The sequence below is a fragment of the Myotis nattereri genome (genome assembly GCF_964212035.1).
Source record: "Myotis nattereri genome assembly, chromosome: 15".
Classification (NCBI taxonomy): Eukaryota; Metazoa; Chordata; class Mammalia; order Chiroptera; family Vespertilionidae; genus Myotis; species Myotis nattereri.
This window is the reverse complement of record NC_138090.1, coordinates 57,766,972-57,779,519: the sequence shown is the minus strand read 5'-3', so window position 1 is coordinate 57,779,519 and position 12,548 is coordinate 57,766,972. Positions and strand designations below refer to the sequence as shown.

At 46.9% G+C, this 12,548-nt stretch overlaps 1 protein-coding gene across 1 annotated transcript; it reads right to left on the bottom strand.

Moving 5' to 3' along the window:
* Window positions 1-1,404: 1,404 nt before the first annotated feature.
* LOC308530536 (uncharacterized protein) lies at window positions 1,405-7,211 on the bottom strand. The gene is made up of 3 exons (XM_081107247.1): window positions 6,675-7,211; window positions 5,881-5,967; window positions 1,405-4,350 (listed from the first exon to the last, which is right to left on the bottom strand). Exons 1-3 carry the CDS (start codon window positions 6,895-6,897, stop codon window positions 2,567-2,569), a joined length of 2,094 nt encoding a protein of 697 aa, XP_080963373.1. The 5' UTR covers window positions 6,898-7,211; the 3' UTR covers window positions 1,405-2,566.
* Window positions 7,212-12,548: the final 5,337 nt, after the last annotated feature.

The window sequence follows — 12,548 nt, the reverse complement described above, 5'->3', positions numbered from 1 at the left end:
CTTTTAACCATTTTTATTCCAGTTCCTAAGTAAGGCTATGTCTGTAATTCCGATCTTCCATGGCTTATACACTTTACTGCCTTCCTTCTTTGATAAGGAATTAAGATTTTACTTAGTTCTGTGATCCTCTTTGATTCCAATTTTTGTCCTATCACTGTTTCATGTTCTAATTTTGGCCTCCTAAGTAACCTAACCTATTCTATTTAAAAGCTAACTTCCTAAGATGAGGATACAGAGAAACTCCCCTACACCCCACCCCCAAATTCACCATTACACCTCCGAGTTTCTTTGTAAAATGCAAAACCAGCACCTACTGTTTATACTAGTTATAAAATAGTGTTTAGTGAAGGGCCAAGCGAAACAATCTGAGTATATTTCTCCCTCTTTTATTCCAATCTCATGAGTCCTCTGCCTTTTCTAGGATGAAACATTAACATCACAGTCAAAGGAAGACTCCTTTCTAAAGTCTGGCTCACACCTGGACTACAACTGTCTCGTATATTTGTTTCTTTTTAACAATTTGTTTACCCTAGAGTTCCGATACACACCCCTTCTCCCCCATCCTTAGAACACTCCTTTTTAAAAAAATTCCCCTAGTTTTAAACTTATACTCTCCAGAAGTTTCTACAATGTTTTCTTGACTACAGTATTCTCAATTTCTCATGCTACATGGATCCCACTAATCCCGGACAGTATTTGGCATGATCTTAAGATTTTCTTTCAGCTCTGCAGGAGTTTCTTTTTCTTCGCCAACTTTCTTTTTTCTTAGCCAATTATAGTGTATTTTTGTCCTCATAACTCTCTAGGAGTTATCTTAGACTTATTTTCATTTGCAATTATTTCTTGGCTCAATCTCCATTTTATTTTATTATTATTTTTTAATATATTTTATTGATTTTTTACAGAGAGGAAGGGAGAGAGATAGTTAGAAACATCGATGAGAGAGAAACATCGATCAGCTGCCTCCTGCACATCTCCTACTGGGGATGTGCCCGCAACCCAGGTACATGCCCTTGACCGGAATCGAACCTGGGACCCCTCAGTCCGCAAGCCGACGCTCTATCCACTGAGCCAAACCGGTTTCGGCTCAATCTCCATTTTAAATGTTCGGTTCCCCAAGTATCTGTTCTTTCTTTTTTCAATCCGTTTTTCCTTTCACATGGAAAGCTTTCACGTCTCTTGCTCCCTACCTTCCATCTATATTGAAGAGACTATCTGGAAAAACATGGGAGCCTCCATAGATGGGGAGGGAAGCTTGTTCAATGGCAAGATCTGCTTTGAAGGGAGTGGGGCCAGAACCAGGTATTAGGATGAAGGTAACTGAGATGCCAAGAAAAGGCAGCCCTTGTTCTGGTGCATCAATCTCCCAGTCTCCAGACGAAATTTTTTTTTTTTTTTGGGGGGGGGAATACCTCATTTACTTCCTATTTTATTTTGCTCAGCCACAGGCAGATAATGCAAAACAAGAAGAGGCAGGAAACTTGGAATTTCACCAACAGACCACCAGTTAACCCTGCTTTTCTGCCCCAAATGTTAGTCTGAAACTCTGTCAAGGGGCTGAGACCTCCAGTGCCATGGCCCTCTCTTCATGGTCCTGGCTTTAGCCTTTTCCACTCTGCATCTCCAGGTGATGGTCTCCCACCTGCTTTCACTTTGCTCAAATCTGCAGTAATGGTCTCTCCACTTTACCATTATTGATATACACTTCAGCCTTTTTTTGGGGGAACAAATCTTCCAATACCTTATCATTTCTACGAATGTATTATAGGGATAACATCTGATTAAGTTTGGGTGGTTGTTTGCAATAAAATGATAGTGTGATGGACACAGTTCCATTCTGAATTTCCCATTTCCTGCTAAAAGCTTTGAAAGCTTTCCATCAGTTGTCATGTTCATACCTTCTCACCTAAATGTATACGTACACACATTTTAGTGCACATACAGGTAACTTGTGCTGTTTTGGGAAATGACAGGCTCTTGGGTTTTATTGATAGAGATTCTGACTTTGTAAGTCAGGGTAAGATTGGTAATCTGCAGTTTCAATGTACACACCAAGCAATTCTGGTGCATGTGGTTGTCTGATGTCTAGAAAAGAAGTTCTGGCATTGAACTCTTCCATCTTAATTACTCATAGGGTTCCTCTCCCCCGAGTTGTCTCATATTGAATAAGGGATCTGTAATAATTGAAAGCCTTCTCACATTCATTACACTTATAGGGTTTCTCTCTAGCATGAAAAGGCCTCTTCATAGTGATTACATTTATAGGATTTCATGCCAGTGTGTTCTCTGGTGCATCTCCATTTGAAACCTTTTGTACAATGACTGTATTAATAAGGTTTCTTCCCTCTAGAATGAATTTGCAGATACACAAAGCTCTGATCACTGCTAAAAAGTTTCCCCACAGTGGTTACATTCATAGGGCTTCTCTCCAGTGTGAATCCTTTTATGTGCAAGAAAGATAGTTACAGCAGAAGGACTTTCCCCAATGAGCACACAAATATGGTTTCTCTCCAGTGTGAATTCACTGGTGCCTGCCCCATAAAGAACTTTTTCACAATGATCACATTCATTCATGGGGTTTCTCAACCATGTGTGTCTTCTCGTGTTTTTTAAGAGCTAAACGACCACTGAAGGCTTTCACACACATGGCACACTGATAGGGCTTCTCTCCAGTGTGTGTTCTCTGATGCACAACGAGGAGATATCTCTGGCTGAAGGCTTTAACACAAATTTTACACTTATAGGGCTTCTCTCCAGTGTGTGTTCTCTGATGCACAATGAGGCCAGATCTCTGGCAGAAAGCTTTCCCACAATGACCGCATTCATAAGGTTTCTCTCCAGTATGGGTTCGCTTGTGCACGACAAGCTGTGACTGTTGCCGAAAAGATTTCCCACACTGGTCGCAGTGGTAGGGTTTCTCGCCAGTGTGTGTTCTCTCATGTTTTCTAAGAGATGACCCATCACTGAAGGCTTTCCCGCAGTCAATACACTCATAAGGCTTTTCTCCAGTGTGTGTTCTCTGATGCAAAATGAGGTGAGACCTCCATTTGAAAACTTTCCCACAATGATTGCATTCATAAAACGTCTTCTCTCCAGCATGAGTTCGCAGATGCGCACGAAGCTGTTTTCGCTCCCAGAAAGATTTCCCACAGTGGTTACATTCGTATGGTTTCTCTCCACTGTGAATCCTTTTATGTGCAACGAAGTCAGAGCTACGGCTGAAGGAGTTTCCACAGCGAGTACACAAGTACGGTTTCCCTCCACTATGAATTCTCTGATGCCTAGTAAGGTGACGCTGCCAGTTGAAGAACTTTTCACAATCATTACAATCGTGGTGTTTCTCACCTGTGTGGGTTCTCTTGTGTTTTAGAAGAGCTGACGGACCCCTAAAGGATTTCACACACAGGTGACACTGATAAGGCTTCTCTCCAGTGTGCGTTCTCTCATGCGCAACGAGGAGATATCTCCATTTGAAAGCTTTTCCACAATGACTGCAGGTATATGGCTTCTCTCCAGTGTGTGTCCTCTGGTGCGCAAGCTCAGAGCAACAGCTACGGGATTTTCCACGTAGATTACATGCGCGTGGCTTCTTTCTGGTCTGGATGATGTCACTGTCATGAACAGATGAGGCCGCACAGAAGGCACCATAATCCTCCTCACATCCAGGATCACCGACAATTATTTCAGTTTGTACAATGTGTTTGTCACATGTGTCCTGACTTTTTCCAAAATGCACTGGCTTGTTTTCTTTCAGGGACATGCTGTGCTTAACATTTCCATTGTCCTTACAATCATCTCTGTTCTCTACTGAAAAACTTCTATTATGGAAACGCACAGATGTGCCATAGCGGAAAGAATCACTGTCAACAGTATAATCATAAGGCTTATTATTTCCCGTTTCAACATTTGCAAGTTTATTCAAGTGAATGCTCTGACAGAAGGCTCTGGCACTTTCAAGATTTTCACAGGGCTGCAGATGGGCACCACCTTTCTGATGATTAATGAAAACTGAATTCTGTTTCAACTCTTGAAACTGTGAGTCAAGTTTGTGCAAATGTGTTCTTGCAGGTAATGTCAGAGGTAGAAGGCTTTCACTCAGATAACTTCCACCAAGGTCATGCTCACAATGTTCCACTTTAGCAGACACATTTTCCCCCGAGGTAGGTACAATCTGACTCAAAGATTCCTCCTGGTGCTCCTCTGGCTGGTCCCTCCAATCCTGTATTTTTCCTACTGACACAGACCAGGGGCCCTCTATACAGCGTTTCATTTCCATGTGGAAGGATGGTTCTTCCACACCAATAGCCTCTTCAGAACTGGACTCTTTCTTTTCAAGTGAAGTCTTCCACTCTGAAAGAAATCCAAAAATGCCTGAATGACTGCAAAAGCCTTAGGTGGGAAGGAGAATGAAGGAAAACACCAAGTATGAGAGGTGCCTCTGGGTTTGTTTAGAGTCCACGAACTATAATTCCACGCAGGATGTAAAAGAGTGGGGTGGACCAGCAAATAGGAAATCAGTGAAGCAGCACAAAATCAAGCAAAGGTAATGAAGAGCTGATTGAGGAGAGCTGATACCCAAAGAGGGAGTAGGGAAGTAAGAATAAGCACGAGCCCTAGCTGGTTTGGCTCAGTGGATAGAGCGTCGGCCTGCAGACTGAAGGGTCCTGGGTTCGATTCCGGTCAAGGGCACATGCCTGGGTTGCAGCCTCAATCCCCAGTGGGGGGCGTGCAGGAGGCAGCCAATCAATGATTCTCTCTCATCATTGATGTTTCTATCTCTCCCTTTCTCCTTCTCCCTTCCTCTCTGAAATCAATAAAGATATATATAGCCGAAACCGGTTTGGCTCAGTGGATAGAGCGTCGGCCTGCGGACTGAAGGGTCCCAGGTTCGATTCCGGTCAAGGGCATGTACCTGGGTTGCGGGCACATCTCCAGTGGGAGATGTGCAGGAGGCAGAAACATCGATGAGAGAGAAACATCAATCAGTTGCCTCCTGCACACCCTCTACTGGGGATGTGTCTGCAACCAAGTACATGCCCTTGACTGGAATCGAACCTGGGACCCTTCAGCCCACAGGCCGACGCTCTATCCACTGAGCCACACCGGTCAGGGCGAGAATGTATAGAAGGAACTGATCTGAGGACATGTGGTCCTCAATAAGCACAAAAGATATTGATGCCAAGTTGCTGGGACCTGAGAATATGGTATCTTATTTATTTTTTATTTTTTCAATATGTTTTTAATTAATTAATTAATCCCCACGTGAGGATATTTTTCTATTGATTTTTTTAGAGCAAGTGGAAGAGAGAGGGAAAGACAGAAACATCGATGTAAGAGAAACACATTGATTGGTTGCTTTCTGCAGGAGTCCAGAACAGGGCCCAGGCCAGGGAGGAGTCTGCAACCAAGGTACATGCCCTTGACCGGAATTGAACCTAAGACCGTTCAGTCCGCAGGCTGAGTGACGCACTATCCACTGAGCCAAACTGTCTAGGGCTCAAATATGTTATTATTGATTTCAGAGAGAGGAAGGGAGAGGAAGAGAGGGACAGAAAGATAACTGCTGAGAGAGAAACTGAAAAGAGACCTGAGGACTGCTTCCTCAGGTGGAAGCTAGGATGAGGGGCTGGTGAGAAGAGAGGGCAGGAGGCCTGGGGACAGGACAAGGTGGCTGAAGGTAAAGAAGAGAGGGAAACGGGAACAGAAACGAACCCAGGCCTGAGAAACGCGCAGGCGACAGCAGCGAGTGTGCCTGCTGGGCCGGACCCGTGGACGACGACACGGCTGTCTCGCTGGACATGAGGAGGCAGCAGAGAACGCCGAGGAAGCTCCCGCAAATGGCCTCCCTCCTCCTCTGCCCGAGTAACGAAATGCTCTCACCTCCGGGAGGCGGCTCCTGCCCCGCCCTCCACGGACCAGCACCTCGCTCCAGGCAGGAGAGCACATCCACAGTGGGGAGCAGAAGTCCTGGTCAATAGGGAAAAACACAGCACTTGATGCTCTGCTTCCAGAGAGAAACTGTGTCCCCAGGCCCAGCCCTCTCCCCTGGGGTCCGACCGGGATGGACCAGGAGGGCCCGGGAGCCATTCCTAGGAAATAAGTCACAAACGTGCAGTGGAGGCTGACTGAACAGCAATACCCAGGATCTGCATCTAAAAGGGACTCACTTCTGTCCTGAGTATAGGGTTAGTTCTTAAAGGCACAATTTAAGATGAAGGAAAAACAAACAAACAAACAGAAATATATATACATACATATATATATATATATATATATATATATATATACACACACACACACACACATGCATATATATATATATACACACACACACACACACACACATATATATATATATTCTGTAATTTTACAAAATATAAGGTGTTCTAGCAGAATAACTGAATAGACAGTCCAGAAATATGTTTCCTCCTAAGAGAAAGGATTATCAGGTCTTTATATTAGAGTTTCGCTTTACTGTAAAGAATGACAGTTATCTGTGGACCTTACTAAAGTGTAGGTTTTATTTGTAAGCAAGCGCGCGCACACACACACACGCACACACACACACACACACTCACCCACTCTGGGGATCACCCAGCACAAGCACCTCCCTGGAGTCAGAGCTCGGAGTCCCAGGGGCAGAAAGCCCCTGCGATGGGTAGAGCCCAGCTTACCCAGAGAGACAAGGTGGTCACATGTCTCCAGAGTGACGTCGCGGTACAGTGTCCTCTGGACCAGGTCCAGCTGTCCCCACTCCTCATGTGTGAAGCTCACCACCACATCCTTGAGGCTCACGGGGAGCTGAAACATCACCTGTGTTACTAGGGGCCCTGCCCCTCCGACAGGAAGGTTGAGGAGGGCAGGACGGCGAAGGGAGGGAGGTGGTGTCCAGAGCATCCAAAGGGTTCCCGCCTCTGGGCAGTGCTCTGGTCAGACACCAATGCAGTCAGTCCTCAGCGTCTTCACTTCTGAGGGCCTGTCTGTTGCTGGTCACTCCACTGATTCTGACTTTCTGTCCCAGGAAACAGCAGGAACTCCACCCACTACTTTTCCACAAAATCACAGATTTAAAGGCAAAGAGGACGTTCAAAGTCGTAGATGAGCAAAACACAGCCCGGCAGACAGGCCACGACTGTGTGTGCTTTCAGAAGGTTAATGCCAGGAGCTAAACTGTTCCCCCCAGATTGACACGTTGAAGTCCTACCCCACCATGTGACTGCATTTGGGGAGAGGGCCTTTATGAAAATAATGTAATGGGGGTTCTACGGGCAGAGCCCTAATGCAGTGGGATTGGTGCCCTCAAAAGGAGACCACCAGAGACTTCTTTCTCCACCGCTGAGGACACAGAGAATTAGCAAGCGAGGAAGAGGGTCGTCAGGAAACCAACTGTGCTGGCCCCTGGTCTCAGACTGTTAGGTTTCAGAACCGTGAGAAAATGAATGCTGCCTGAGCCACACAGTCCGTGCTGTTTTGTTACAGCAGCTGCAGGAGACCTAATACAGCTAAAAAGGGATTTTACTTTTTTTCAAAGGCCAGGTACAAAAAGAACATGGGGGAGCGAACATAGGTGGCCTGCAGAGCCTAAGGCAGTTCCCACCACCTGGTCCTTTACAGAAAACACGGATGGAGCAGGCGTTCGAGGAAGGCTGGCAGGTGAGGGGTCACACACCCTGACCCTGGGTGCCAGGCCCAATGTGGCATCTCAGCTTCACAACTGAGTCCCTGAACTTCTCAGGCGTGAGCTGCCCTGACGTGACCATGAAGGCAGCACCCCACTCTGGACGCGAGGGAAAGAGACCTGGCCCAGGGCACCAGGTACAGGAGGCCCCAGGAACCCCTGGCTCACCCACACAGGGAGGGAGCTGGATCTGCAGGGAGCCCGGGGGTCTCACCCAAAGGAATAAGGCAGCTTCATGGCTCCTGGGGCGGCGAATGCTATATTCCTGGACCCACTTTACAGCTGAGGAGAGAGCGAGGCAAACACAGCCAAGGTCTCTAACTCACCTGGGATGGGACTGGCTGAGCACACACTTCCATTTCCTCCTCAGACCTGAAGACGCCGTCTCAGAGGGGCAGCCGTCCTCAGGGGGCAGTGCTAGTGGCGGAGGCACAATCAGGAGTCAGCCCCTCCTCGGCACCCCCACACCCCCAAGCCCACCCCACCCCCAAAAAGGAGAGAAATGTTCCGGCTGAAGGGCATTGCCTTTGGGTATGAGGGGCAGGAAGGCAGGACTCTTGAGGAAAGCCATGCCGGCTTCCCAGTGGGGAAGCGGGTCCAGCCTGCTCAGGCCTGGGCTGGGGATGGTCCTGAGCTGCCCCAAGGCTAAAGGAAATAAATGCTCAGGCACGTGCTGTGGTGTCTGAACTGTGATCTCACAGATACAGTTTTCCCTCAACATACAAACAAACAGGTAAGTTTTTTTTTCCTGTCATTTCAAGAGAATGAATGGGAGAGATAAAGGCAGGGTGTCAAAGCAATTGTATAATTTTTAGTTATTGCAATGAGCCTGGTCGGTGTGGCTCAGTGGTTAAGCGTCTACCTACGAACCAGGAGGTCACGGTTCGATTCCCGGTGAGGGCATACGCCTGGGTTGTGAGCCTGATACCCAGTAGGGGGCGTGCAGGAGACAGCTGATCAATGATTCTCTATCTCCGTTCAACTCTGAAATCGATTAAAAATATATATCTGAGTCACGGCACCAAATAAATAAATATATATATAAAATATTCCAATGAAACATCTAGTGGTTTGGAAAAAAAAAAAAGAAAGAAAGCAAAGAAAACCTGTACAGTTCTCAAACAACAGTGAAACATGACCTGGTTTCAAAAAATGTTTTTGCACAATTTAAAATATTACAAGGAAACATCTACCAGTTTCAAAATATGTGTGTGGAGGATGGTGACAAGGAGGATATGAGAATCCCCAGGACAGCAAAGGACACTACGAAAGAGGGGTGTCGCCCCACATGCACCCTCCCTCCAGACATTCTGGAGGTGCCAAAATGCTGCCCCACTGCCTGGGCCAGAATAGCAGAATAGACAGTCCAGAAATAAAACCTCGCTTATATGGTCAATCCATGACAAAAGGTTAAGACAGTCTCTTCAAGAAATGGTGATGGGAAAAACTAAACAGACAGATGAAGAAAAATGAAACTAGGCCACTTTCTAACTCCATATGCAAAAATAAACTCACACTGGATTAAAGACTTAAATGGAAAAGAAAAAAAAGGAAAAAACTTTTGACACTGGTCTTACCAATAATTTTTATTTATTTAATTTTTAAAAATCCTCACTAAAGGATATATTCATTGACCTTAGAGAAAAAGACACACACACACACACACACACACACACACAGAAATGGATGTGAGAGAAACTTCATTAGTTGCCTTCCATAAATGCCCCAACCAGGGATCGAATCCACAACCATTTGGTGTATGGAACAATGCTCCAACCAACTGAGCCACCCAGCCAAGTCCTATCAATCATTTTTTTAAATACACACACACACACACACACACATATATATGTATATATATATATTTTTATTAATTTCAGAGAGGAAGGGAGAGGGAGAGATGGAAACATCAATGATGAGAGAGAATCACTGATTGGCTGCCTCCTCCACGCCCCCCACTGGGGATCGAGCCCGAAACCCAGGCACGTGACCAGAATGGAACCCGGGACCCTTCAGTCCACTAAACCAAACCAGCTAGGGCCTACCAATCATTTTTAGATATTGTGTCCTAGGGCAAGGGAAACAGAAGCAAAAATAAACGAACGGAAGTATATTAAACTATAAAGCTTTTGTGCTGAAAGGAAACCATCAACAAAACAAAAAGGCAACTTGTGGATGGGAGAAGACATTTGTAAAAGACATATCTGATAAGGGGTTAATATCCTATATGCTAGTATATCAAGAACTCAGACAGCTCAACATAAAAGAAGAAAATCCAGCTGAACAATACGCAGAGCCCTGCCTGGGGTGGCTCATTTGGCTAAAGCATCGTCCAAACGGAACCCGAGTGCCCTGCTGGTGAGCGTGCAGAGGGCACAGCCACTGTGGACAACAGCGTGGAGTGACCTCAAGAAATTTAAAATGGAGCCGCCTTATGACCCAATGACTCCCTTTGGGAAATTTATCCCAAGAAACCTGAAACACTAACTTGAAAGAATGTATCCACCCTTATGTTCACTGCAGTATTATTTACAATAACCAAGATATGGAAGCAACCCGTGTCCGTCAATAGATGAGTGGATGAAAAAATTGTGGCACATATATGTCTACAAACAGAATATTACTTGGCTATGAAAAAGAATGAAATTTCGTCATTTGTGACAGCACGGATGGACCTAGAGTGTATTATGCTCAGTACACTAAGTCAGAAAAATAAAAACTGTATAATTTCACTTACATGCAGAATCTAAACATAAACAAAATAGAAACAAACTCATAGATATAGAGATAAACTGATGGTCGTCAGATAGGTTGAGGGACGGGTGAAAAGGTCAAGAGGATCAAGAAGTACCATCTGCCTGTTATCAAACTAATCCCATGGATTGGAAAGTACAGCCTCGGGAATGCAGTCCCTAACACCATATTAACTGTGAATGGTGCCGGGTACCAGACTTACCAAGAAAAGCACCAGGTACCTGAATGTCTAATCGCTATGTGTACACCTGAATCTAAGAGTGCACGTCAACTATAATTAAAACAGACTTTTTTAAAAAAAATAAAAAGCTCGAGTAAAAATTCACCAAGGCCTGGTGACTGGGGAGCCAGAAGCCAGGAGCTCTGCAGCCAGGATCCTGAGCACATTGTCACCCTGATTTTCAACTTGCCCCCCCAGCACAGCCCTGCCCGGCCCAGTGCCCCTGCCCTTTCTTGTCATTCTCCACCAGGAGCCACCTCTCAGCCCCTCCCACCTGGGTGCCCTGCCCCATCTGCCCCGTGCTACCGGATGCTTCTCTCTGCCTTCTCCTGCTGGTGTCTACGTTCTGGGTGGTTTGAGACTGCAAGGACATCGACATCCAATCCATCTCCATCCCTTACAACTGCAAGGTCTGGCTCTCGCTGCCCCTTCTGGCCCCACTCACCATTAACTCTTCTCTGCAGACAAACTTTTTTTAAAAAAAATATCACTGTTTTATTTCAGAGCGGAAGAGAGAGGGAGAGAGAGAAACATCAACGATGAGAGAGAATCATTGATCCGCTGCCTCCCGCATGCCCCACACCGGGGATCGTGCCCTGACAGGGGATCAGACAGTGACCTGGTTCTTAGGTCGACACTCAGCTGCTGTTAAACCTCGCCCGAGGTTATTTCTCCATTGATCTTTTAGAGAGAGGGAAAGACGGAGAGAAACATCCATGTGAGAGAAACACGTCGATGGGTTGCCTCCTGCACACGCCCCAACCAGGGCCGAGTCCAGGGAGGAGCCTGAAACCAAGGTACGTGCCCTTGACCAGACTTGAACCCGGGGCCCTTTGATCCCCAGGCCGATGCCCTATTCACTGAGCCATGGTGGCTCGGGCCCATCTCTGCAGACAAACTTCTCAATTCATTCCAATCAATGATCCGGGACGCCCCCAAGTCCACAGCCTTCGAAGTGGCTCCTAGCCAACTTCTCAGGGGAGGTTTTCCTTCAGTGTAAGCCCCGCCCTTGCCAGCTGGGTGGCCAACACCCTCAGTCTCTCCTCTTCTCCCTGCCCATCCTCGCCCTGCCCGCTCACCTATGCCCACTCACAGGCACGCCACACCCAAGAAGGCTGCCCACAGCTGAGATAATGCCGTCTTGTTGGGACACTCCAGCCCAGCGGTTCTCAACCTGGGGGTCGAACGACCCTCTCACAGGGGTCGCCTAAGACCATCGGAAAACACATCTATAATTACATACTGTTTTTGTGATTGATCACGATGCTTTCATTATGTTCCATTTGTAACAATGAAGTTGGGGGTCACCACAACATGAGGAGCTGTGTTAAAGGGTCGCGGCGTCAGGAAGGTTGAGAACCGCTGCTCTCGCCCGTCCCTGAGCAATCTCCTACTGCCTAACCATCTCCACCCTCCGATCCTCTCCTTCCTTGTCTGGAGGCACCCACGGGCCAGGTCTCGGAGCACCCACTCTGCAGCCAGACTGCTGGCCCCCCGATTTTTTTTTTTTTAAAGAAGTTTGCTGATTTTTGGAGAGGAAGGGAGAGGGAGAGAAACATCCTTGTGAGAATGGAACACCGATTGGCTGCCTCCTGCACAGCTCCTACCAGGGATCGGGCCAACAACCTGGGCACGTGCCTTGACCAGGAATCAAACTGACAACCCCATGGTGCACAGGATGACACTCAACTCACTGAGCCACACCGGCCAGGGCCAGAAGGTCTGCATTCAGAGTCCCAGCTCTGCCACTGCCTCAGTAGGAAGGACCCCCGCAGACGTTAACCCCCTGGCCTCCGTCTCATCTGTAGAGTTCTGGGAGAACAGCAGGCTCTGCCTCATGGTGGTGCCGTGAGAATGAGATGAGCTGAACCCTGAGCTGACACCCAGGATGGGCAC

Excerpts from the sequence above, each read along its gene's own strand:
- LOC308530536 (XM_081107247.1), bottom strand. The coding sequence starts at position 6,897 with ATGCTCTGGACACCACCTCCCTCCCTTCGCCGTCCTGCCCTCCTCAAC. Across the intron at positions 5,968-6,674 it reads TGACCACCTTGTCTCTCTGG|GACTTCTGCTCCCCACTGTG; the intron begins GTAAGCTGGGCT and ends CCTATTGACCAG. Across the intron at positions 4,351-5,880 it reads GCAGGAGCCGCCTCCCGGAG|AGTGGAAGACTTCACTTGAA; the intron begins GTGAGAGCATTT and ends GATTTCTTTCAG.